The sequence below is a fragment of the Phyllobates terribilis genome, unplaced genomic scaffold (genome assembly GCF_046119375.1).
Source record: "Phyllobates terribilis strain yellow unplaced genomic scaffold, ASM4611937v1 Scaffold_2__4_contigs__length_985480577, whole genome shotgun sequence".
NCBI classification, from domain to species: Eukaryota; Metazoa; Chordata; class Amphibia; order Anura; family Dendrobatidae; genus Phyllobates; species Phyllobates terribilis.
In genome coordinates, this window is record NW_027362762.1 from 520,200,265 (window position 1) to 520,226,720 (window position 26,456).

Genomic DNA, 26,456 nt, shown 5'->3' on the forward strand with positions numbered 1-26,456 from the left:
ACATGACAATGCCTGTAGTTTATTTAGCAAAATCCTGCTGGCAGGTTCCATTTAAGAACTAACTTCAGTGTAGAGAAGAACAAAGAGTCCTGGAAATGATGACATGGTCCTTCAGAGCCCTGATATCAACATCATCAAGTCTGTCTGGGGTTATATGAAGTGAAAGAAAGGATTTTCACAAGCCTACATCCATACAAGTAAATCCTAAAAAACAAAAGGAATTTCTCAATATTAACAATAAATAAAGTCAACAATATCATAACAGACTAGAAAACCACAAAATTGATATTAAATTTACAACAAATGATGTAAATAATGTATATTTTATTACCAATTCATATATATTAAAAACAAGAAACACAGTACAAGGACAAATTAAAATACACAAAACAATACAAACAGAGTAAAAAGGTAGCTCAAGTGAGGGGAGCAGAAGACATGTCTAATATATATATATATATATATATATATATATATATATATATATATGTATGTACAGTACAGACCAAAAGTTTGGACACACCTTCTCATTTAAAGATTTTTCTGTATTTTCATGACTATGAAAATTGTACATTCACACTGAAGGCATCAAAACTATGAATTAACACATGTGGAATTATATACTTAACAAAAAAGTGTGAAACAACTGAAAATATGTCTTATATTCTAGGTTCTTCAAAGTAGCCACCTTTTGCTTTGATGACTGCTTTGCACACTCTTGCACACTCTTGGCATTCTCTTGATGAGCTTCAACAGGTAGTCACCGGAAATGGTCTTCCAACAATCTTGAAGGAGTTCCCCGAGATGTTTAGCACTTGTTGGCCCATTTGCGGTCCAGCTCACCCCAAACCATCTCGATTGGGTTCAGGTCTGGTGACTGTGGAGGCCAGGTCATCTGGCGTAGCACCCCATCACTCTCCTTCTTGGTCAAATAGCTCTTACACAGCCTGGAGGTGTGTTTGGGGTCATTGTCCTGTTGAAAAATAAATGATGGTCCAACTAAACGCAAACTGGATGGAATAGCATGCCGCTGCAAGATGCTGTGGTAGCCATGCTGGTTCAGTATGCCTTCAATTTTGAATAAATCCCCAACAGTGTCTCCAACAAAGCACCCCCACACCATCACACCTCCTCCTCCATGCTTCACGGTGGGAACCAGGCATGTAGAGTCCATCTGTTCACCTTTTCTGCGTCGCACAAAGACACGGTGGTTGGAACCAAAGATCTCAAATTTGGACTCATCAGACCAAAGCACAGATTTCCACTGGTCTAATGTCCATTCCTTGTGTTCTTTAGCCCAAACAAGTTTCTTCTGCTTGTTGCCTGTCCTTAGCAGTGGTTTCCTAGCAGCTATTTTACCATGAAGGCCTGCTGCACAAAGTCTCCTCTTAACAGTTGTTGTAGATATGTGTCTGCTGCTAGAACTCTGTGTGGCATTGACCTGGTCTCTAATCTGAGCTGCTTTTACCCTGCGATTTCTGAGGCTGGTGACTCAGATAAACTTATCCTCAGAAGCAGAGGTGACTCTTGGTCTTCCTTTCCTGGGGCGGTCCTCATGTGAGCCAGTTTCTTTTCAGCGCTTGATGGTTTTTGCAACTGCACTTGGGGACACTTTCAAAGTTTGCCCAATTTTTCGGACTGACTAACCTTCATTTCTTGAAGTAATGATGGCCACTCGTTTTTCTTTACTTAGCTGCTTTTTTCTTGCCATAATACAAATTCTAACAGTCTATTCAGTAGGACTATCAGCTGTGTATCCACCAGACTTCTGCACAACACAACTGATGGTCCCAACCCCATTTATAAGGCAAGAAATCCCACTTATTAAACCTGACAGGGCACACCTGTGAAGTGAAAACCATTTCCGGTGACTACCTCTTGAAGCTCATCAAGAGAATGCCAAGAGTGTGCAAAGCAGTCATCAAAGCAAAAGGTGGCTACTTTGAAGAACCTAGAATATAAGACATATTTTCAGTTGTTTCACACTTTTTTGTTAAGTATATAATTCCACGTGTTAATTCATAGTTTTGATGCCTTCAGTGTGAATGTACAATTTTCATAGTCGTGAAAATACAGAAAAATCTTTAAATGAGAAGGTGTGTCCAAAGTTTTGGTCTGTACTGTATATATATATAATCACAAATGCAGGGGAATTATAACCATGTCATCATATCAATGGCTGCAATCAATGTATCTATATTAACTCCACCCATACATGGAAGCTATAATATATATCTATGTCCATGGGGGTTTATAAATTCAAAAAGTGCAAGTGCATTATACAATATTATAATAATTAAAAATATACAGTGCATTGTGAAAGTATTTGGCCCCCTTGAACTTTTCTACCTTCTGCCACATTTCTGGCTTCAAACATAAAGATATAAAATTCTATTTTTGGGGAGAAGAATCAACAACAAGTGGGACACAATCGTGAAGTGGAACATCATTTATTGGATATTTTAAACTTTTTAAAAAAATAAAAACCGAAAAGTGGGGCGTGCAATATTATTCAGCCCCTTTACTTTCTGTGCAGCACTCACTCCAGAAGTTCAGTGAGGATCTCTGAATGATCCAATGTCGTCCTAAATGACTGGTAATGATAAATAGAATCCACCTGTGTGTAATCAAGTCTCCGTATAAATGCACCTGCTCTGTGATAGTCTCGGGGTTCTGTTTCAAGTGCAGAGAGCATCATGAAGACCAAGGAACACACCAGGCAGGTCCAAGATACTGTTGTGGCGAAGTTTAAAGCCGGATTTGGATACAAAAAAGATTTCCCAAGTTTTAAACATCTCAAGGAGCACTGTGCAAGCGGTCATATTGAAATGGAAGGAGTATCAGACCACTGCAAATCTACCAAGACCTGGCCGTCCCTCTAAACTTTCATCTCGAACAAGGAGAAGACTGATCAGAGATGCAGCCAAAAGGCCCATGATCACTCTGGATGAATTGCAGAGATCTACAGCTGAGGTGGGAGAGTCTATCCATAGGACAACAATCAGTCGTACACTGCACAAATCTGGCCTTTATGGAAGAGTGGCAAGAAGAAAGCCATTTCTCAAAGATATCCATAAAAAGTCTCGTTTGAAGTTTGCCACAAGCCACCTGGGAGACACACCAAACATGTGGAATAAGGTGCTCTGGTCAGATGAAACCAAAATCGAACTTTTTGGCCACAATGCAAAACGATATGTTTGGCATAAAAGCAACACAGCTCATCACCCTCAAAACACCACCCCCACTGTCAAACATGGTGGTGGCAGCATCATGGTTTGGGCCTGCTTTTCTTCAGCAGGGACAGGGAAGATGGTTAAAATTGATGGGAAAATGGACGGAGCCAAATACAGGACCATTCTGGAAGAAAACCTGTTAGAGTCTGCAAAAGACCTGAGACTGGGACGGAGATTTATCTTCCAACAAGACAATGATCCCAAGCATAAAGCAAAATCTACAATGGAATGGTTAAAAAATAAACGTATCCAGGTGTTAGTATGGCCAAGACAAAGTCCAGACCTGAATCCAATCAAGAATCTGTGGAAAGAGCTGAAAACTGCTGTTCACAAACGCTCTCCATCCAACTTCAATGAGCTCGAGCTGTTTTGCAAGGAAGAATGGGCAAGAATTTCAGCTTCTCGATGTGCAAAACTGATAGAGATATACCCCAAGTGACTTGCAGCTGTAATCGCAGCAAAAGGTGGCGCTACAAAGTTTTAACTCAGGGGGGCCGAATAATATTGCACGCCCCACTTTTCAGTTTTTAATTTGTTAAAAAAGTTTAAAATATCCAATAAATTTTGTTCCACTTCACGATTGTGTCCCACTTGTTGTTGATTCTTCCACCAAAAATTAGAATTTTATATCTTTATGTTTGTAGCCAGGAATGTGGCAAAAGGTAGAAAAGTTCAAGGGGGCCAAATACTTTCACAATGCAGTGTATGTACACAGGAGTTTATATGTTCAAAAACTACAAGTGCATAATGTAGCACCCTGAGGATTCGGCTGCTACAGGGGTATTACACCTCAAGCCAGAGGTGTGGTATTCCACTCCCGGGTAAGGATGGAGTGTGGAACTGAGCTCAGATAGCTGCATACACTACATACATCCCATTTCCGGGGGACAGATCGACGGTACTCCCACCAATATATGTGCAGGTACGATAGTGTCTGTCCCTGGCTGGAGTGGGAGGGGGGTGGAACATCCCAGTAGTGTAGGGGCAGATAGGGGGAGCAGTCTGGGTAATGCTAGGAGCTCATTGGGTGCTGGTCACCTGAGCTCACACATAGAGGGAGTATATAAGGTGGGCACCATCTTAGGACAGGGTCTTTTGTAGAGTGAGTCAGTCTGTAGCAGAGCAGAGAAACTCAGCCAGAAGGGCTGACAGGGAGTTGTGGTTCCAGCTGGGCCCAGCTCCAAGGCCAAGTCTGAGAGAGAGAGAGGAGTCAGAAGGACCCAGAGAGAAGAAGAAGGAACCCCAAGACCCCAGAATACAAACAGCAGGGTGAAGGGTTGGCACCCAGGGTACCAGATCCCAAGCTGGTGGAGGCCACTAATCCTCAGCCAGAGAACGGAGGTCGTGGGCAGGATCTGCCACGACCCTCACTAAATCCACTAGGAAGGCACACCAAGTATAGGGTCAGGGAACCCAGAAGAGGTGTACCCACCAAGAGACCCGAGGGAGCCGGACATAAGTGGATCCCTAGTGAGAACGGCCAGAAGAGAGGGAAAGTCAGACAGGAGCTCAGGACCACGCTCCAGAATTGCTTGGGGGTTGGCCGAGTCCAGGACCTGGTGGACGCAGCACGGCTCGGGTGGTCGCTTCAGGCCAGAGTGACCATAAGAACACCCGTAAGTAAAAACCCCTGAACTACACAGCCCGACTCTGAGTCTTCTTGCTTAGCTCTCCTGCACCTGCACAACCACCATCCTCTACATCTGACCCCCTGAGGCTATACCCCTCCCGTTGGGGGTTATACTACCACAGCTGCACACATACCAACAGCCTCAGCGGACCCTGCTGCAGCGGCGGCCTTTTGACCGCAAATCAACGGGTGGCGTAGTCGACACTAAAGAACATTTAACAACATCTGTAAAGACTGCCACACACTGAGTTTGACACCCTGGGCACGGACCGGGTCGCCGCCACTCGGAGACTACAACCCCCATCTGATCCGGCTCCGGGTAATCCCCAAACAGCACTGGCCCAGGGGGCGCGTCAACTTTGGCGTAGTCGGCAGGATTTCGTGCCCACAACCACCGGGTACTGCGTGCCTGAAGAGAAGTTCAAATTTACCTTAAGAAGAAGTCTCCCGCCGGTTCCAGAGGGTCCCCGCCATGGGACGCCATCACGGATCGTTTCCCGCCGGTTGCCCGCCATCTGCAGCTTTTTCCCGCCATCCACCGAGTTTCCCGCCACTGGGAGACGATTCCCGCCATTTCCAGAAGATTTCCCGCCTTGGAAGAGCGGACGCCATTATGGGCGTGCCAGAGGGTGGCAAGAGGTCACCTCCCATCGTGGGCCAGGTCAAGGAATGGCGCCAAAAGCGGAAACCGCCCCCACCAACAGAGACTGTGATGCTGGAGATGTCCATCAGCGTGAGAGAACTGCCCCTGGAACTGACAATCACAAAGTTGCCCCAGGACCACCTTCAATGTGGGCGGAGACAGAACAAAACAGAGAAGATGGGTGCAGCCTGGAGGAGTCTGGAGAGGAGTCCGGAGAAGTCGCACCCGGAGATGGAGGGAGAGTCAGGCAGCACCGACCCTGTGGTCAGGAGCCTGCTGCAAGCGACAACCCCACTAGGCCTGGTGGAGATCCTGGCACAGCTCCCCCGAGACCGGGAGCGTGCACAGACCGCGCTGGAGGGCCTCGCACGGAGGATGGCCCAGGTGCAGCGAGAAACGCTGACGGAATGGAGCAGGGAGATGGCCCAGCAGGCTGGAACCCGCCAGCGGAGCACACCACCTGCAACGAGGAGCACGCCTGCCCCTGAAGAGGATGCGGAAGGGACGGAGGCCGGAGACGACGCCGCAGAGGGAGCTGAAGAGACGGAGGCAAGTAAAGGGGACGCTACTACCCCAAGCCCAGCCACCGTAAGCCTACCCCCGCTCCCCGTCACAGAGCCCGAAATTCCCCCTGCTGTGCCCGTCGCTGCATCGTCACCGCTCCAGACAAGGCCTCAAGCAGAAGCCGCGGCCGCGACCCCTGTGACGTCACGCGCCTCAACCCTGAGCGCGGCAAAGCAGGAAACACCACCGGCCTGGTCGCAAGGTCTAGTACCCCCGGGCGCCGCAGTACCAACAGCGCCCTCTACCTCCACTGAGCCACCGGCCTGGTCGCTGGGCCAAGTAACCCCGGGCGCCGCCGTCTTCACGGTGCCCTTTACGTTCAGGGTACCCCAGGCCTGGTCGCAAGGCCTGGCGAACCCGGGCGCCGCCACCACCACCGCGCCCTCAACATCTAGAGTGCCGCACCTGGGTGAAGATTTGTTTGCCCAGCACACGTGCCCGGATGGGCAGCCCTTTGTGTGGCCACCGGAGTTCCACCATCCCCGACTCCGGAAAGAAAGACCCCTAGATGAGCCCCTGATTCCGGTTCCGAAGCCCGTTAAGATCACCCCACTCTCGTTGGAGGAAGCGCAGTTTGCGTGGGACCCCACCGGAGGAGACCTCATGGGATTCACCCAAGAGACTCGGGCAGCCGCAGCTGAGCGTGCGGAGTGCTGCCGGCAGCAGTTAGAGGTCTTCGACCGGGAGCGAAGAGAGAGGCGGGTCCGTGAGCAGCGGCTGCAGGAACAGAGTGCAGAGCAGAAGAGCCGGACCAGGAGAAACCCCCGTGCAGCCCACGGTCCCCGTGCCACCAGGACTGTAATTAAATTCCAACTGCAGCACGGTTGGGGTTTCATCAGGGATCATCACACCCCCGGCGACGTCTTTGTCACCCGCAGAGACGTGGAGTCCCATCTGCCGGAGGGACACAGAGGTCGTGACCTATATGTAGGGGACGAGGTCACGTTCACCCGGCACAAGTGTGCCAAAGGACCCTACGCCCTCCATGTACACCGGCTGACGGAGGAGGAGCTACGGTGTGAAGAGGAGCAAGAGGATCCGGACGGGTCTGAAGGAGGAGCAGGAGTACGCCGTCATTAAAGTACGGTAAAGAGACTGTACATAGTTACCCGTCAGGGTATATGCCATGCTGCTAACTTAAAATAAGGTCCCCGTTGGGACAAGTGTGAACTGTTCCAGTGTGTCCCATCTCCCCACAGGCTGAGGACTGTGAGCAGCCATCCCTTTTCCCCACTGGTCGAGGACTGAGAGCGGCCATACCTTCCCTTGTATATAGTTGCGCTTTCTAAGGCGCCCCCTACCGGTTTTATAGGAAACTGTTGTTTTTACTACAAGAGACTGTCGCACTTTACCCGGTCACAAGTTGCACCGTGGCCGGAGGAACAAGAGTGTTATTTATGAAAAGCTTTATATGAAAAGTTTATGCTGATAATATATGATGTTTTATATGTTTATGTTTTATGAAAAAAAAAAATTGTATGTTTGTGGATGTTTTTATTCTCTTACAGCCCGAGGACGTGCTGTGATTTACCAGGGGGGAATGTAGCACCCTGAGGATTCAGCTGCTACAGGGGTATTACACCTCAAGCCAGAGGTGTGGTATTCCACTCCCAGGTAAGGATGGAGTGTGGAACTGAGCTCAGATAGCTGCATATACTACATACATCCCATTTCCGGGGGACAGATCGACGGTACTCCCACCAATATATGTGCAGGTACGATAGTGTCTGTCCCTGGCTGGAGTGGGAGGGGGGTGGAACATCCCAGTAGTGTAGGGGCAGATAGGGGGAGCAGTCTGGGTAATGCTAGGAGCTCATTGGGTGCTGGTCACCTGAGCTCACACATAGAGGGAGTATATAAGGTGGGCACCATCTTAGGACAGGGTCTTTTGTAGAGTGAGTCAGTCTGTAGCAGAGCAGAGAAACTCAGCCAGAAGGGCTGACAGGGAGTTGTGGTTCCGGCTAGGCCCAGCTCCAAGGCCAAGTCTGAGAGAGAGAGAGGAGTCAGAAGGACCCAGAGAGAAGAAGAAGGAACCCCAAGACCCCAGAATACAAACAGCAGGGTGAAGGGTTGGCACCCAGGGTACCGGATCCCAAGCTGGTGGAGGCCACTAATCCTCAGCCAGAGACCGGAGGTCGTGGGCAGGATCTGCCACGACCCTCACTAAATCCACTAGGAAGGCACACCAAGTATAGGGTCAGGGAACCCAGAAGAGGTGTACCCACCAAGAGACCCGAGGGAGCCGGACATAAGTGGATCCCTAGTGAGAACGGCCAGAAGAGAGGGAAAGTCAGACAGGAGCTCAGGACCACGCTCCAGAATTGCTTGGGGGTTGGCCGAGTCCAGGACCTGGTGGACGCAGCACGGCTCGGGTGGTCGCTTCAGGCCAGAGTGACCATAAGAACACCCGTAAGTAAAAACCCCTGAACTGCACAGCCCGACTCTGAGTCTTCTTGCTTAGCTCTCCTGCACCTGCACAACCACCATGCTCTACATCTGACCCCCTGAGGCTATACCCCTCCCGTTAGGGGTTATACTACCACAGCTGCACACATACGAACAGCCTCAGCGGACCCTGCTGCAGCGGCGGCCTTTTGACCGCAAATCAACGGGTGGCGTAGTCGACACTAAAGAACATTTAACAACATCTGTAAAGACTGCCACACACTGAGTTTGACACCCTGGGCACGGACCGGGTCGCCGCCACTCGGAGACTACAACCCCCATCTGATCCGGCTCCGGGTAATCCCCAAACAGCACTGGCCCAGGGGGCGCGTCACATAATACAATATTATAATAATTTCAAGAACAATTAAACCAATAATTACAAAGGTTATTTGGCTGCTGATTGTAGGTGTGCAATTATGTTTATGAGGGAATATTACTATATTTAAATGTAATTATTGGTTTAATAATTACTTGTAGCTCCCCTCACTTGAATAACCTTTTTACTCTGTTTGTATTGTTTTATGTATTTTAATTTGTCCTTGTACTGTGTTTATTGCTTTTAATATATATGAATTGGTAATAAAATATATATTATTTACATCATTTATTGTGTCCTTACAAGATCTGAGGTTAGTTCTCCAAGATGTTTGAAACAAACTCCCTGGCAAATTCCTTCAAAAACGAGTGCAAGTGTTCCTATAAGAATGAATGCTTTGGTTCTGCTTTGAAGGCAAAGGGTGGTGACAGCAAATTTTTTACGCACTACTGTAGATGACCAGCTTAAAGGAGCACTAAACAGAGAAAATGCACACAAATTGCAAAATATCCTAGAAATGTCTAATTCAAATTTCTCCTCATGCTTGATCTTATTTTATCTCATACTACAATTAAACTGAGAAATTTGTGTGTGTTTGAGATCAGAAAGTTAACAGCCTCATTCTCATAGTCTTCTGTTGGATGTAAAACAGGCTAAATATGACCCTCTAGCAAGCCACTGCTGGTGGCCTAACATGTGTAGTGACGTGTTCCTTCCCCTCTGTACATGGAGTCCCGTTGGTCTGGTTGTATCATATTAGTTTCATTTTTTAATTTACTTATTGTTATTACTTGACTTCTATACTCTTTTTTGCTGCCTTAATAAGTATACATTTTAGGGGGCCCCAGGCTTCTTCTTCTATTGCATGTGTTTGGGTTGAATGGTGTCTGGGACAGGACACGTATCGAGGGTGCAGCCCAATGTGTATCATTAGAGCTCTTGTGCTGTTCTAATTTTGAATATATGATCCTATAGAGTTATTCTGAATAAAGCTTAATTTATTTATGTTTATCTGGTAGTTTGTGTTTTGTATTCTTTTTACCTGTACCCTTATCATACATGCTCTTTCCTTTTATTTGGCTTTGTGTGTAGATATAAGGCAACTGGCTGCAACAGAAGCCTCCCTGCTGTAGAGTAGGACAAAAATTTTTTAAGCCTGCCCCTTGTTTCAGAGAAGAAGCTTAAAGGTTTGTCCACTACTAGGACAACCCCTTCTCATTCCCCATGTTTGACCCCGTTAAAATAAAAAAGCTTATACTCACCTCCGGTGCTGGCGCCGTTCTAGCGGTGTTGGCACTTGCTCTCCAGGGGCTCACGTGAGGTTTTTATTTCACATGAGCCCTGCGGACAATTAGCATTGGCTTCACTAATCCTTCGCATGTATAAGTAATCAACTGGAAGTGAGAGCTGCGGCTGGCCGCATACTCCCTGTTAATTACTTATAAATCTGAAGGCAAGGACAGTGACGCCCGTGCTTATTGGGCGGAGGGTTTATGTGACGTAATAATCTTATGTGAGCTCCAGAAGAGCAAGTCCGGACACCGCTGGAACGGCGCCGGCACCGGAGGTGAGTATAAGCTTTTTATTTTAATGGGACCAAACATGGGGAATGAGAAGGGATTGTCCAAGTAGTGGACAACTCTTTTAAGATGCCACCAGCCAATAATGGAGATGGGGAACATGAGATTAACCCGAGTTCTCTGCAGGACTTTTAGAAGGCCGACTCGTTAAGGATCATGCAGACAATGCTGCAGATTAGCATATTTTTTTAACTATTAATTTCTACATTTAATGTGATTTTAAATAAATGTAATTTTCTGCGAAGTCTATGCCACACTCAATTGTTAGTGTTGAACTTTACTTACAGGTCTGAATAGATTTCACATAAATTGTTTTATTTTGTGCTTGTACTGATTCTAATATTTCATGATGTCTTCTCTTTTCAAATTTGTGCTGATTGTCCATGGAAACTGCTGTTCGGTCACAACGACGTAGAGACAGATATCTAAGCTCTAACCATGTAGCTGTCATTTGAGTTTCTATTCAGCTAGAGATAAAAACATGTAACTCAAAATCAGGAGATGAGTAGTTTATTAGCATAGCCCCTCAACATCTGATGTCAATTTCAGCTCTCCAAGGCTGTAACATACAATATTATTCTAAGGTGTGTTACTACCTATTTACTGAATACTATCAAACTTCAATTGCCTTTTTCCAAATAAGTTCACATAGAATAAGATGATATTTTACTTAAATATCATAGATTTTTCGAAGTCCCTAATTTCATTTGTGAAGTTCAGATAGTTTAGGGCAAAGCATTTTGGTTGACATATTATTCTGCTAAACTGTGGTGTAATATCAAATAATCTTGGAATGTTTCATCATTTTCATTTAGCCCATTTTATAAGTCTCAGTTAATAGAGGGGTTACTATTTTCAGGTTCCTCATCTCTTGGTGAGAGTGGAGAGCAGCTTACATAATTTTTCTCTGGAGGACCTGTCCTGCATTATACAGACAGCTTACTGATTTGAATGGCACAGTATAATGCTTTTGAACACTTACTGACTGATTACACCACATATTACTGCTGTATCTTGGGGTCCCATCACATAGATAATTTGCTTATTGAAAAGGGATTCCTTTAACAAGTATGCACTCTATGTAACAAATAGTGATTGTCCATAACAGAGAACTCTTTTCATTCATTTCATGTTCTTACAGTAAAATAGTACAGTTTTATACAGTGACATATTTAATATCTAATATTGAAAGAGTGTCACTGTCCCATCTCTGTTTGTTCTGCATTGGGAGGTGAGGGGTACCATGATGTCACGACCATCGATATCTGCTAGTTAACGTATCCTGGTTCCGCTCAATTCTGCATTATGAGGAGAGCGGGACTCATGATATAATGTCTACTGATTCCTGCTGGCTCGCATGTGTGATTGGTAGGTATCGTGCACCTTTCCTATTCTAGGAGAAGATACACAATACCTGCCGATTGTGCACGATCACCAACCTCTTCTCCTCACGATATTAAACTGAGTGGAAACTAATTATCCAATTATTATACTCTTTATTAAAGATTATATTTCTTAGATTATGTTTTATGTACACATATGTATGTATGAGTTTGAATTATTTTGAATAAGTACTAATTTTATGACTCATTGTTATCATAGGTAATCCCAGAAAGATGGGAGGGGCAGGAAAGATGCCGCTTATTCTGTATTAACAGGATGAAAGGTTACCATGGGGAAGGCAGTCAAACACAGCCTCCATGCCATTGCATCCCAGAAATACGAGAGAGAGCATTGGATTTTCCTCATCACGGTCCAGACTTTCGCAAGTCCTTTCCCCGCAGCGCCTCTGAGTCTTGTTCCCTTGATCTGCACTATTGCCCTCCTAGGAGTGCTGGCGTGACACCAGATTGCCCTGGTGGTCCTGTGAGCATGCCTGAGCCACGGTCCTCCAGTGGTGGTACTTACCCCAGAATGCACCACAACCCTCAGCAATTCGACTGTGATGAATGTATGGCTGCCATTGCTCACAACTCCAGCAAGATTAATCGTTTGCCACCTACTTTGTTGGATCAGTTTGAAAAACAGTTACCCTTGCACCATGATGGCTTCCATACTTTGCAGTACCAACGAACCAGCACCACTGAGCAGCGCAGTGAGAGTCCAAGTCGCATTCGCCACCTTGTGCACTCAGTCCAAAAATTGTTTGCCAAATCTCACTCCCTGGAGACACCTTCCAAGAGAGAATACAATGGCACCAGGTATGAAGGACGTGGAGGAGAAGGCTACCAGCACTCCCAGCCTCGACACAGTAAAAGAAGTAAAAGTAAAGATCGCAAGTCTGAACCTAAGCATCGGTCGAAGATGGCAGGGTGGTGGAGCTCTGATGACAACCTTGACAGCGACAGCAGTTTTCTGGTGTCAGCTCGTCATGCCATGGAGCATGGAGCTCCCTTTGGAGTGGACACTCCTGAAAGTGCCTTCAGAGACTTAACTTTGAAGAGTCTAAAAGGTGGAGGTGGAGACGGCAAATGCCTGGCCTGTGCTGGAATGTCTATGTCCCTTGATGGGCAGACACTTAAAAGGAGCACATGGCACACAATGACCGTCAGTCAGGCACGAGAAGCCTATCCCAGCTCAGGCAGCCATCACCAGGACAAGATGCTAATGCTTCAGGAGGCCAAGGGAAAAGAACGAGGCTACCACTACTTACAGGTAGGCATAAATAGAAATGTTGTGTTTTTTTTTTAATCACATATAGATATTATCTTACTCTCTAGTTTGGCAACTTGTTAATACAGGCCAAAAGCAGTCACATAAACAGCTTTTCACATCGAGGTTCATGGTCATAGAACTGTGTAACTTACCTTCCTATGAATACATCAATGCTGTTAGAATAGTAGTTATAATAAAGCAATCAGTTTAACGTTACATACAGATTGTCTTCTTGATTAGCAGCTACTGGAAGGCATCCATAGTGATTTTCAAAAATGCATATTTCTGTCATAGGTGTTCCTTCCTTTCTGTTTTTTGTACTTGTAGAATAGAAATTAACATACAGTAAACCACAATGTATTCATGCAAGTGGTGTTGTCTGTGGGCTACCTCACCCTTGCGCATTCAACATTTATTGATTATCAACAATTACCTGTTTGAAATATTAAAAATACCAGGTCATTTTAGGTTTAGAGCCAGACTGATCACAACCAGTGATGATGAGGCACCTTGTTGGCTGAAACAGTCCTGTTGCCATTAAGGGAAACATACTAAGATATCTATCATAGTGGTGAGTGTAGTGCCAGGAGGATCAGTCAAACAGTTTAGGTTTGACTTTAACCCTTAAACCATGTAGCAAATGCACCTAGAAATTTGTCGCTGGTTCTCAGTTTTAGGCTGTTACTATAGCTGACTATAGACTTTCATTATGCCTAGATACATGAAAAATAACAGTCTGCTGGAGAGATTTCATTAGTTCTAGACACGATGTCCACACTACAAAATATTTCATTGTTAGCTACAACTATTCAGTAGGTAGAAAGTCTCATTATGCCAAATTAAACTTGTTACATTTAAAGACCACTTTGATGTTGTGTTAGCCTGCCCTGTGTATACCAGACACATGTCACAACACAGTGCTCTGGAGATGACAGCAGATGCCTCATAATAAAATAATACCTACTGTAGTTGTATGATGTGCACTGTTGTTCATATGAAAATCAGTTGTTTAGGTGTTGGGCTAAAGGGCTTTTCCCAGTTTTAGAAATAAAGTGTGTATATTTGAAATTTTAGTCAATATTAGAGTTGGTACAACGCGATATTCAGGATCTCTCGGCCACATCAGTAATCTTTTACATGACAGCATCCACGGCTTTTCTTTTGATTAGCCGGCCTGGTGCAGCGTCACGTTTCTGTCACACCGCAACAAGGACGTTGCTCAAGGTCAGCTCATCAAAAGAAGAGCTGTAGATATCAGGTAAGAGGCGATTCTCAGGGCTTCAATTCATTGGCCACAGATTACTGATGGTGCTGCGAATCGATTCATGCCAACTCAAGTCAATATGCATCTGGCTAAACTGGAAAAACCTATTGATATAATAGTGCATTGGCAAAAGTGTACTTAAGGTATTAAAATCTGCATCAAAGCAATTAAAAATATGTTTGACTTAACTTAAAAACATCAATAAATCCTGCAGTTGTCATCATCCGTCAACATTTCAGAAATCCTTTTCAGCCATTAAAGCTGAGTGACTGACAATATTGCTACATTTACAGTTTCCTTAGTGATTGTTGCCATTTTTTGTGCTACACAAGAAATGCGCTGATAAGCACTATGCACTGTTTGCTGTGGTTGTATCTTTTCATAAGTAGGTAGTTTGTCATTCAGGGGTTAGATAAAACTCACTGTCCCTTTGGGGACTCTTGTGACAGTCATATTGGTCATCATCCCAGAATCTAATATATACTCTGGAAATAATATCACTGCTTAAATGGTATAAAACTTAGATAATTGTATAAAAAATAACCAAACAAAGCAACATGAAATCTGGAAAGAATATTAGTTAGGCTACAAAGTACTGCAAGTCATAAATGTTTTCTGTAAACCAAAGTGACCAAGTTTGTCACACAGTATGTACATGTGATCACTGTAGAGGATATTATCAAGTGCCAGCTACATGTCTAATAATGTAACCAGCTAAAGGGAATCTGTCAGTGATGCTGTGCTCAAAAGATCAAAAAATATTCCAGTAGTTTAAAATATTGGGAAACAATTACTACATTATGGATTTAGTGCCCAAGAAAGTGACTATATAATGTCCAATCTGTCAATAGGTAGGACTTGTTATTTTTCTTGGCATGAGTGTTCTTAAAAAAATAGCCTATTAAGCGCATATGTATTACACATGGAAGTGTTGCTTTTTAAACACCAAGTGAACCAAGTTAAAGGGATTATCCAGGACATTTTTATTTTTTTACTATGGGCCTGAGAGCTAAGAGACAGGTAGTTGCTAACTACCTTCCTGTTGTGCCTGTCGCCGATCTCTGCTCCTACCCGTGATTCTGCGGCTTCCAGTGACATCACATAGACAGGGCAGCTGCTTCTCTTCTGCTCTGCTCTGTTGACGGGGCGTGACTGCCAGCGTCATGCTGATTGACAGCCGGCTCCCCACTAACTGTGGGGATCCGGCTGTCAATCAGTTTGATGTCAACAATCATGCCCCATCGACAGAGCTGCGCAGAATATGAAGAGCTGCTTTGTTGACGTGAAGCAGCAGAATTGCCGGCAGTAGCAGTCAACGACCACTCTAAGCCGGTGGGGGGGTAGAACAGGCAGGTAGTTAACAACTACCTACCTGTTAGCTCTCAAAATAAAGGGTCAAGTTAACAGTATTGCCTAATTCTGAAACTGTTTGTATTTCCCATGCATAATATATTATGCACAGTTTGGTTTCTGACTTTATGTGTCACATTCTCAGCCCTGGAAAGATCCACAGCTATCTATTCATTTATATGCAAGCTGCAAAGTACTGTCTCTCTGTGTTTAATGCTAAGCAAGGAGCAGATTAATCTTTTCTCAGCTATAATGCAATCAATGTATATGAAGTATGCAAATATACATATGAATTATGCCACAGTCTGTTAGCTGTGGAATGCGGCACACAGAGAGCCATTGCTGAGCCTTATAAATATATTTCAAGCTATTAGATGTTAGTAGGAAGTGAATCATAAGCGCAGAACGGGCAAACCTGCTTCTGGGGAGATTTACTAATTGATAAAAGGTTGCAAGCCCCAGTGTTTTGTTCACAGATTGCAGTCATGTACAGACAATGTTACCTTGCGTGGGTTTCCATCCACTTTCTATCATCTCACCCACCATTGCTGCCTGTGCTCAGTCGTGCCTGAGATCTCCAGAATGCATACGTCTCATATGGGGAATCGGAATTACCAGCGGATGCATGTGCATGGCTTACTACAGCATGAATAATAAATCTGCAGCTTTTCGGTGATGATTGTCCATAGATTCCGTTTTTTGTATGTTTCGATATTTGACGATGAATATGCTAATTGTCATTTTCACTGTAAGGTGCTTCATTGCCATCATTTTCTGAATCTGCCCTTAATATGAACTCAATTATTGTAACAATATCTTTATCTTTTCCATCTCTGCTAATTACTATTTAACCATTGCACTCTATTTTAATGAAGTATTTGATATTAAATCCTCAGCACTCTGATTTTATACAATCAATGGTTATGTAATCAAACAAAAAAAAAATTCAAGTGTAATGGGATTTTGTCAAGACCTCAGTGAGTACTACGCAATGTTAATTCTTATTGTATACAGATGTTGCTTTTATGTTATGAAATGTACATTCAGTGTGGGTAAGAACACAGAACTGCTATGAAGTCTGTGCTGAGAGGGCAGAGTCCGTGGTTCCCCCCCAATCAGATGACTGCAGTGAAGAGTTTGAGTAGAGCAGTGATCAAGCATCACTTCATTGCTCCATTCTCATTTTATAGAAGTAAGGGAGACGGCAGAGCAGCTAGACCCCAATGATCTAATAATTATAACCTATTCAGTGAATAGGTAATAAATCCTTGTAGATGGAGTATCCCTTTTAGGGGGTTGTCCACTACTTGGACAACCCCTTTTCATTCCTCATGTTTGGCACCATTAAAATAAAATCACTTATATTCACCTCCGGTGCTGGCACCCTTTCAGTGGTGTCGGCACTCGCATTCCCAGGGCCCATGTGAGGTTGTCACGTCACGCGAGCCTTGTGCCTAATCAGCGCTGGCGTCACTGACCCCGCCTTCGGATATATTGAACATCAACAGGAAGTCAGGGCTGCGGCTGCTCTCTGACTTCCTAATGATGTTCAATTTGACCGTAGGTGGGAACTGTGACGCCAGCATCGGCGCAGGGCTTGCGTGACGTGACAACCTCACATGGGCCCTGGGAATGCGAGTGCCGACACCACTGAAACAGCTCCAGCACCGGGGGTGAGTATAAGTGTATTTATTTTAATGGGGCCAAACATGAAGAATGAGAATGGGTTGTCAATCCCTTTAAGTTCAGTAGTTGCTAAATAAATCAAATTGCATATTTAGGTGGTGGAAAACAGTTCTAGGTGTGATAAAAAGCTTCATAAAAATACATTATGATTTTATTAATAACTAGCAAATTTGACAGGCAGCCTAGTGGCATAGATCCAATCCTAATTTTGTTACTTACCGAACCCAGTAATTTCCATGTGTACACCTATATATACATGTTACTTATGTCGTCTCATGCTCATGTTAATGTTTTCTTGGTGAATGTTAATTCTCTTTGAAAAGTTTAAGCAAAAAAACCCTCATTTTTCTACATCCTAGAGCTAAACAACTGTAAATGGTATCTTCTTATTTAAACAAATATATGTAATGCTTTTAAATTGAAGTTGAAAATATTAATTGAGTGATGTGCATGTTGATGTCCACTAGTGATGAGCGAGCATGCTCGTTGCTCGAGATTTACGAGCATGCTCGGGCGAGCACCTATTATCTTCAGCGTGCTCGGGGGTTTGGTAATGCCTGTTTTTCCAGCATTCCTCACATGTATTAAAGCTGTCAAACAGTCTCAAATCATGTTCACGGAGCGACGAAAACTTAACCCCTGAGCACGCTGAAGATAATAGGTGCTCGCCCATCACTAATGTCCACCATTTGGGAAATAAGTGGTAAAACTTATATATGATAAGTCTTCTAAGTAACTTCAAAGTGGTGTATATAACTGGTGATACCTTCCAGACATGGGACATTAGCTGCAACTTAGAAAACAAATGTGTTTTTCCAGAACGTGACAAGTTTTTGTTGAATTTAAATGGTAGCTATAAACTGGGGAAGATGCTCTAATTTTGCTTCTAAGCAGGATTACCTCGCCCATTAAGGTGCTCTAGCTATCATCAGGTTGATATATGGCTTTATATATTGTCCTTGACTAAAATGTAAGGTTGACCTTTCAAAGCAGTGACGATTTGCCAGTTCCTGCTTTATTTTCTGTATCCCTGTACTCCCCACTAGACAATCGGACATGTATTATCAGTGGAATTTTTAAATTCATTTTAAGACTCAAATTCAGCGTCATGGGTTTTTGCACTAAATTTAAAAGTTTTGCCTGACGTTTTGTAAATTCGCAAAATCTTAAGAGATAACTCTTCTATCTAGAACTGTTGCTCCACTTTCCACTCCGCCACTTTTTTTGAGTGATTTCACAACTTCTTTTTGCAACTTTTTAATAAGCTGCAATTGACAAAATCTGTCCAAAACATTGGGAATGCTAAACCATACCTACTTTGTCTAAAAAAAAAGAAATTGTCAAATGTGAAGAAAAGAAAGGAATTGTGTTGCAAATGTGTTATGATTTTGGCACATAGCAGAAAACCATTGTAAAAAGTTGCATTTTACTCCAAATATTTGAAGTAAAGGCAATTATAACTGATCCCCAGAGGCATAGCTAACAGGGGGACAGAGAGAGTGGATACTCCACACCCACTCATATGGGAAGGCACACTAACAAATTCTATGAATCTTCTGAGCTCAGCTTTTCCCTTGACAGACAGCACAATACATCCTTCCCCCATCCAGCAAAGTACTCAGTACTTGTTTGTATCCATTCTGTCATCTGTCAACGTGTTACTATGCATACATGGTGATTGAGATAACAATGATAAGTATAATGAAGTGTTCTACTTCTACTCATCAGGAAAAGGACTCGCTGAACCCTGTCCAACTTCTATGTTCAGCGCGTTGGGCAGCCTATCATCTTTTAGCTTATTGCTGTCTTACAGCAGCACAAACTTGTATCTGGGGTGGGATCCTTATGAAATATATGATGCCTTGTCTTTGAGATAAGGTTTAAATGGTTGTGTAAAGAAGGTAAAATCCGGTGCCACATGCGATAAATCCTTTTATTCCAAAAATGAAAATCACAACATGTCCCTAGGAGGGGAACAACTTTTTTTCTCTCTCTCTCTCTCTCTCTCTCTCTCCTCTCTTTTTTTAGTCTTAAATGGTTGTGCACCCCTGTTTTCATTTTAGACCCATCATCATCTGAATATAAATGTAAAAAATATACTCACCTACAGATCCACCTTCCTTTTGTAGTGGAGAGATGACCAACACATCACTGCTATGACCAGTTATTGACTGGAACAGTCATGTGTCATCTCTTCCAGAAGGGTATTCAAGGAGATTAGCGAGGGATCTGTGCAACGGGAGAATTCGATAGATGAGTATTTTCTGTTTTTTTATTTTTACAAAATACTGGGCCCATTTTTACAATCAAAATAGTGAATTACCCATTTACGGACTGGACAATGCAGCTATTTTGACCATTAGATCATTTTTGCCCAGCCCGACATTAACCCCTAGGCGATGGCCTCTGTACATGTACTGTGCCTGTATGCCATCAGTTTATGGAGTTAACTCAGGTACTGAACCAGCTCTGTAGAGAAGTGGTGTGGCTGTGGATCATGCCACCAGGGTGCTGTTTGGTTGCCATGTCAGCCAGGGGCCTTCATTAATGTCTGCTATGCTAGAACTCTTGTGGTTGGACATCGAAAGGAGATTGTAGCTTTTCACAATAAACTTCAATACCACAGTATTGCAGAGTATTGTAAAGGTGATTAAGTGATCACAGTTTCCAGTCCTCTAAAAAGAACTAATAATGTAAAAAACATTACTAAATATATAAAACAAATCATTAATTAAAAAAATATATATTAGTTGAATCTTCATCTTTTCACACTTTGTTAAATTGCGAAATGCAAAGAAACCAACATTTTTTGATATTGCCGTGAGCGTAAATGCACAAACTAAGGGGGTTGTCCAAGTAGTGGACAACCTCTTCTCATTCTTCATGTTTGTCCTGTTAAAATAAAAACACTTATACTCACCTCCAGTGCCGTCGCCATTCCAGCGGTGTCATCACTCACATTCCGGGGACTCATGTAAGGTTGTTACGTCACACGAGTCCTGCGCCCAATCAGTGCAGGCTTCACTCTCCCCGCTTTCAGACATATTCACGATCAAGAGGAAGTCAGGGCTACGACTGCTCTCTGACTTCCTTTTGATGTTCGATTTGTCTTAAGGCGGGGACAGTGATGCCAGCGCTGATTGGGCATAGGGCTCACATGACATAACAGCCTCATGTGAGCCCCGGGAATGCGAATGCCAACACCGCTGGAATGGCGCCAGCACCAGAGATGAGTATAAGTGTTTTTATTGTAACAGGGCCAAACATGAGGTATGCGAATGGCCAAGTAGTGGAGTAGACAACCCCTTTAATAATATATAAAAATAATTACTCTATAAGATAAACACTGAAATGAAGGAAAAAAATTCAAAACACCAGAACTGATATTTTTGGGTTGTTGCATTTCCCTTAAGACATGCAATAAAAAGCAATTAAAATACTGTATGTATCCCAAAATGGTTTCAATATAAATGTCACATTGGTGGGTCGTGGACCCACTGTGCCATTGGGCTGGGCTTATCCTGGAGGGTCTTGGATAAGCATCTACCTGGTTTTCATTATAGCCCCTGATGGTGGAGTGATGCTTGAGCTGTACATAGCTGCCAGGTACGACTCCAAGGCAGTCCCCGATACTGCAGCAGCTGATCAGGATCTGAGGCACGGACTCTGAGTCACTGGCAGAACAGGATTCGAAATCATGGGTAGAATGGATATCAGAGCCGGTTCAAATAGAACAGGATGTTCTGATGGGATGGACTCAGGTTTTAGGCTAGACAGGTTCTGGAACACTGGCAGAGGATGCAGGTGCAGGTTCAGACTGGTCGGGTTCTGGACTCAGGATCAGGTTCAGACAGGACGTGCCTAGAAACAGGTTCAGACAGGACGGGCTTAGGAACAGATTAAGGTTCATACAGGACAGGTTCAGAAACAGGGATCTGAGAACAGACAGTGGGGTCAAACACTAACTAGAAACTAAAGTTGCTCAGGCACCTCCATACAGGGGAGGGTGCCTTAAATACCTGATGCCTCCAAGCTATAGTCTTTGGACATTTCCTGAGTGCGCACTGCCCCTTTTAGAAGCAGGGAACGCACCCTAAGTGTATTGCCGGGAGACCTGTGTGACGTACGCAGGCCCTGGGAGCAAGAAACAGCGGCAGGGACCGGAGCAGAAGTAACAACAGGGTGGCTGTGGCAGTGAGCATGTCGGCGTTCCTGCCAGGAGAAGGGAGAGGAATTATGTAGGGAGACTGTTATTACAATAAACTACAGCTCATCAATAAAAAAAAACAATCCTCACACAGGTTCATCGATGGAAAAGTAAAAAAGTTGCAAACCAAATTTAGTTTTTTTTTAACCATTAAAATATAAAAAAAACCTTATATGTTTGGAATCGCTGTAATTGTACTGACACTAAGAATTGTACAGCAAGGATATTTTTATCACAGAATGAATGCTGTAAAAACAAAACACAAAAAACAATGGTAGTCTGTGGTTTGTCCTGATCAAGATGAAGAACGCATTGGTGAATATACTGCATTCCTACATACTGTGGAGGCCAAAAGTTTTGCTTTTTTTTTTTTAAAGTGTGATTACTTCTGTCTGGTTGTTGTGATGCCATTTCCCTGGTGATGAAGTGAAAGTATATGAAGTTGTCATCATACAAGACCTTAATTTTAACCAAAATGCTTTTGAATACGTGTGGTCATTTAATGAAAGAAAACTGACTGCCAAACGTTTTGCACATACTATTTATTGATCACAACATAGAGAGTAATTCATTGCTTACAATGCCATAACTTAGTATTTTGTAGCATAATCTCTTGCTTTAATTACTGCACCCCACCGACGGGGCATTGAAGCCACTAAGGTATTCAAGACATCTTGAGGGATCTTGCTCCATTTCATTTGCAAATCTACAAACAATTCATCTTTATTGCCATGGATACGGGCCCCAGCTCGTTGCCCTAACTCATCCGAAAGGTGCTGTATAGAGTTTAAATCAGGTGATTAGCTTGGCTATTGCAATAGGCGAACTTTTTTCTTTGCTAACCAATTTTTGACTAAATTGGATGTGTGCTTAGGATCATTGTCTTGCTGGAATCTCAATCCGATGCCTACTTTGGTTTTACCATGTGGCAGCATTACATTCTCAAGTATATCCTTGTACATGGTAGCATTCATATTTCCATCAATTCTATGTAGAGGGCCAATGGCAGAGGCAGAAAAGCAGCCCCAAACCATGACATTGCTACCACCATGTTTCACTGTAGGTGTTTGGTACCTTACATCATTACATTTTCCAATTGAACGGTATCTATAGTGCTCACTACCAAACTGATTGAACTTGGATTCATCCTACCACAACACCTTAGACCATACATGTCAAACTCTACATGTCAGAGACTGACTTTTTCCTAATAATGTGATCAACTCTGAAGGAAGTTTTCGGTGGTCGTCCACTTCTAGGTTTGTCAGCTGTTCCAGAACCTTCTTTTTCTTTCTTTAATATACGTAACACTTGACTCTGAGAACAGTTGAATTCCATAGCTACCTCTTTTTGGCTTTTGCCTGACTTCACTCTCAGAATAATAAGCTTACTGACATCTGGTGATAAATTTTGCTTTGTCTTTGCCATGTTTTAACCTAAAAACACACACACATAAAAAAGAAAAATTTAGGTAAAATTCGACTACCCATGACAAAATATGCAAAACATCTGGCCCAGCAAATGTTAGTTCTCAACACATAAAGGGGTAAAACAATGTCAAACACAATTTTCATCCTTTCAGCTGACAACCATTTGCTTCCGGTTTACTAAAATCATCAGGAAAATGGCATCATAACAACCAGACAGTAGTAATCACACTTTAAAAAAAAAAAAGCAAAACTTTTTGTCACCACTGTATTTGTTTCCTGTTCATCACTGATCCGCCGGCAACGCAGACTTTAACCCACTCTTCTCCAGCCATATAAATATTCATGTAACACATGCAAATTTTGTAATGAATTTGCCACAAATCCACAGCAATATCTGCAGAAGAAAATGCCCAGTAGAAAGTTTGTACGTGTGAATTTACCCTTAATATGGTGAAAACACGGCATTCAGAATTTTCTGCATTAATCAGGGAGATGTGATGTAAATGTGTCTACCAATCTCTACTATTCTGTGTAATTCACATATATACATGTTTGAAGTGACAGCTTACAAAATTGTGTTCTAGCTCCGCTGTTAAACTGCTGTCTGTCATGGTTGTTTGACATTTTGAAGAAAAATTGTAACCGACTGTCAGTGTTAAATGCTTTTCCTCCGAGAAGACAAATAGGCATGCTTTAACTTAGTAGTAGTCCTGCATTGTTAGGCTTCCGCTTCTGTGCATCCTGTGATTATGATTTCATCTTTTCTGTTTATTGATTGTGTTATAAATATATAAATAGGTTTAGTATTTTCAGTGCCCAAGTAATGCTTGGCAAAGGACCTGAAAATGGTTGTTACTACATATGTGTTGGTTAAACAGTGAAGTTTTGATTGCATTCCATGCCATCTGCTTACTATTGTTGATTGGGGCACCAAGCCCATAACCATCTCATCTCCTTCTAAATTGTTCGTACCATTAAACCTTTTATAAAGATATCACATTCCTGCATTTTGTATTTGTAAACTACAGTGACTAATAATCTGATATATTGCATAGCTATAATTATACAGATTGTCACCAGTAATAAAGGCAATAAATATCACCTGCTTCATTCTCCAATTCATAAGACATCAAATAGAGTATATTGAGTATTAGGGATTTTATTTTTTTCTGTTTAGTAAATTGAAAACCATGGAATTAATACAATATACAGTTCTATGCAAAAGTTTCATCAGGTCTGGGAAAAATTCTGCTTAGTAAGAATGCTGTAGAAAATAGCAGCATTAGGCTGCGTGCCCACTATGCGTTTTTCAAGCGTTTCTGCCGCGCAATTTCCGCAGCGAAAATGCTTAAAAAACGATTGGTAATACGTGCCCCATGGTCCCCAATGATAATCCGCATGTACTGTGCACATGCTGCGGAAATTTCCGCTGCGGGTTATCATTGCGGAACCCACCGCAGCATGTCCATTAATTTTGCGGACACGCAGCGTAATCGCCGGCATTGACTTGCATTGGACCGCGTGACATCTGCATCACTGCATCTGCACAAGCGGATATCACACGGTTCAATGTGCGGATGGTACCCAGGTCTGGAGAAGAGGAGACTCTCCTCCAGACCTGGGTACCATAGAAACTGTAAAAAAAGAATTTAAATGGAAAAATAAAGATTATACTCACCTTCCGATGGTCCCCGGCCTCCTCAGCGATGCGTGCGATGTGTTGGGCGGCTCTCGGTGGTGTGAGGACCTGACATGACGTCATTGAGTCATGTGACAGGTCACGCGACCGCCGACGTCAGCGGTCGCGTGACCTGTCACATGACTCAATGACATCATTGCAGGTCCTTCACACCACCGGGGAGACCGAACGGAGCGGAGAAGGAGACCACGGGCCATGGGAAGGTAAGTATATTCTTTATTTTTTACCATTCTTATTCTTTTTTTTAAATTATTACTTGGTCACAACCGGCATGGATTTATATAGTGTAAAATCCGCATGCGTTTTTCCTGCCAGGGAGAAGCGTAAAAAATATGCAGCATTTCTGCATCGTGGGCACATAGCCTTAATAGCTTATTTTTATCAATTAAAAAAATACAAAGGTAATGCACATAAAAGAAATCAAAATCAAATCAATATTTGGTGTAACCACCCTTTGCCTTCATATCACTAGGCACACTTGCACATGGCTTTTTTTTTTTTTAAACACTGTACTGTGCAATGTAGGCAGATATAATTATCCATGATACAATACCATAAGTACTATCTTCTGTGTACAAAAGAACAAAAAGTCCAGGAAGTGGTGGTATGGCCACCACAGAGCCCTCATCTCAATATAATCGAGTCTGTCTGGGATTACATGAAGAAACTGAAGGATTTGTATAAGCCTATATCCACAGAAGATCTGTGGTTAGTTCTCCAAGATGTTATTATTTTTATTATTATTTATTATTATAGCGCCATTTATTGTATGGTGCTTTACATGTGAAAAAGCGGGTATACATAGCAAAAACACAATAATATTGAGCAAAACGAGTCAGCGACTGGTACAGGAGGAGAGAGGAACCTACCCTCGAGGGCTCACAATCTACACGGAACAATTGTTTTGAGCACAATTTTTGAAAGAACTTGGCAGGAAAATTGTTCCAGTGTACTTAATAGAATTGAAGCTTTGATGCTGTTTCGAAGGCCAAGGGTCATAGTGTGGTCACAATTTTTTTTAATTTTATTAGCATTTCTCTTTTGCTCATTTACTTTGCATTTTATTAATTGACAAAAAATAAACTAGTCACACTATTTTTTAAAGCATTCTTACGTTGCAGAATTTTTTCCACACCTGCCTAAAACTTTTGCTCCGTTCTGTGCATAAATTTCAGATTCTGGGCATATACTGTATCTTTTTAACCAACACAGTTGACCCCTGTCTACACAGTACAATGATATAGCCTACTAGTCCTGTAATCATAAGTCAAATTGTTGACAGTTGACAGTGCAACAAATATTTATCATTTTGGGTATGTCCAGATAAACTTATTATCTGTCCACGGGCTCAACTGACAGCACACTTATCCAATAATAGCCAATGTGTTTGGGTACACTACCAAATTTTTTCATGGCCCATAAGCGTATGCCTAGTGCATGTCAATTTCGCTTATCCACTATGGGGTGGTGCACATGTAGCTTGTCACATCCGTAATCATTTGCAGACACAACTGGCCTAAGTTTTAGCACAATTGTCTGAACTTGGCTTTACTTGTATAGCATGTCTGCCTGCCTTCTGATGATATTGTCATGTTGTCAAATTTATTTAGGACTATAGTAATAATCTGTGGGGGTATATTATTTTATCCCGTAGAGACCAGGGCTTATTACACTGGATTAATAAAAATTATTGAACAGAATTGTAAACACATTGGAAAATGGTATAGTTTCCTATTCTATAGGTAAATAAA

General features: G+C 43.0%; 1 protein-coding gene across 7 annotated transcripts in view; it reads left to right on the forward strand.

Annotated features, from left to right (window-relative positions):
* The window catches only part of DLGAP3 (DLG associated protein 3), a 726,679-nt gene that overhangs the window by 338,431 nt on the left and 361,792 nt on the right, over positions 1 to 26,456 (forward strand). For all 7 annotated transcript variants that reach the window (XM_073666015.1, XM_073666016.1, XM_073666012.1 and 4 more), the window contains exon 3: positions 12,017 to 13,069. In XM_073666015.1, coding sequence (XP_073522116.1) covers positions 12,074 to 13,069 — 996 coding nt within the window. In that variant the 5' untranslated portion in view covers positions 12,017 to 12,073. The remainder of the gene's footprint in view (positions 1 to 12,016; positions 13,070 to 26,456) is intronic.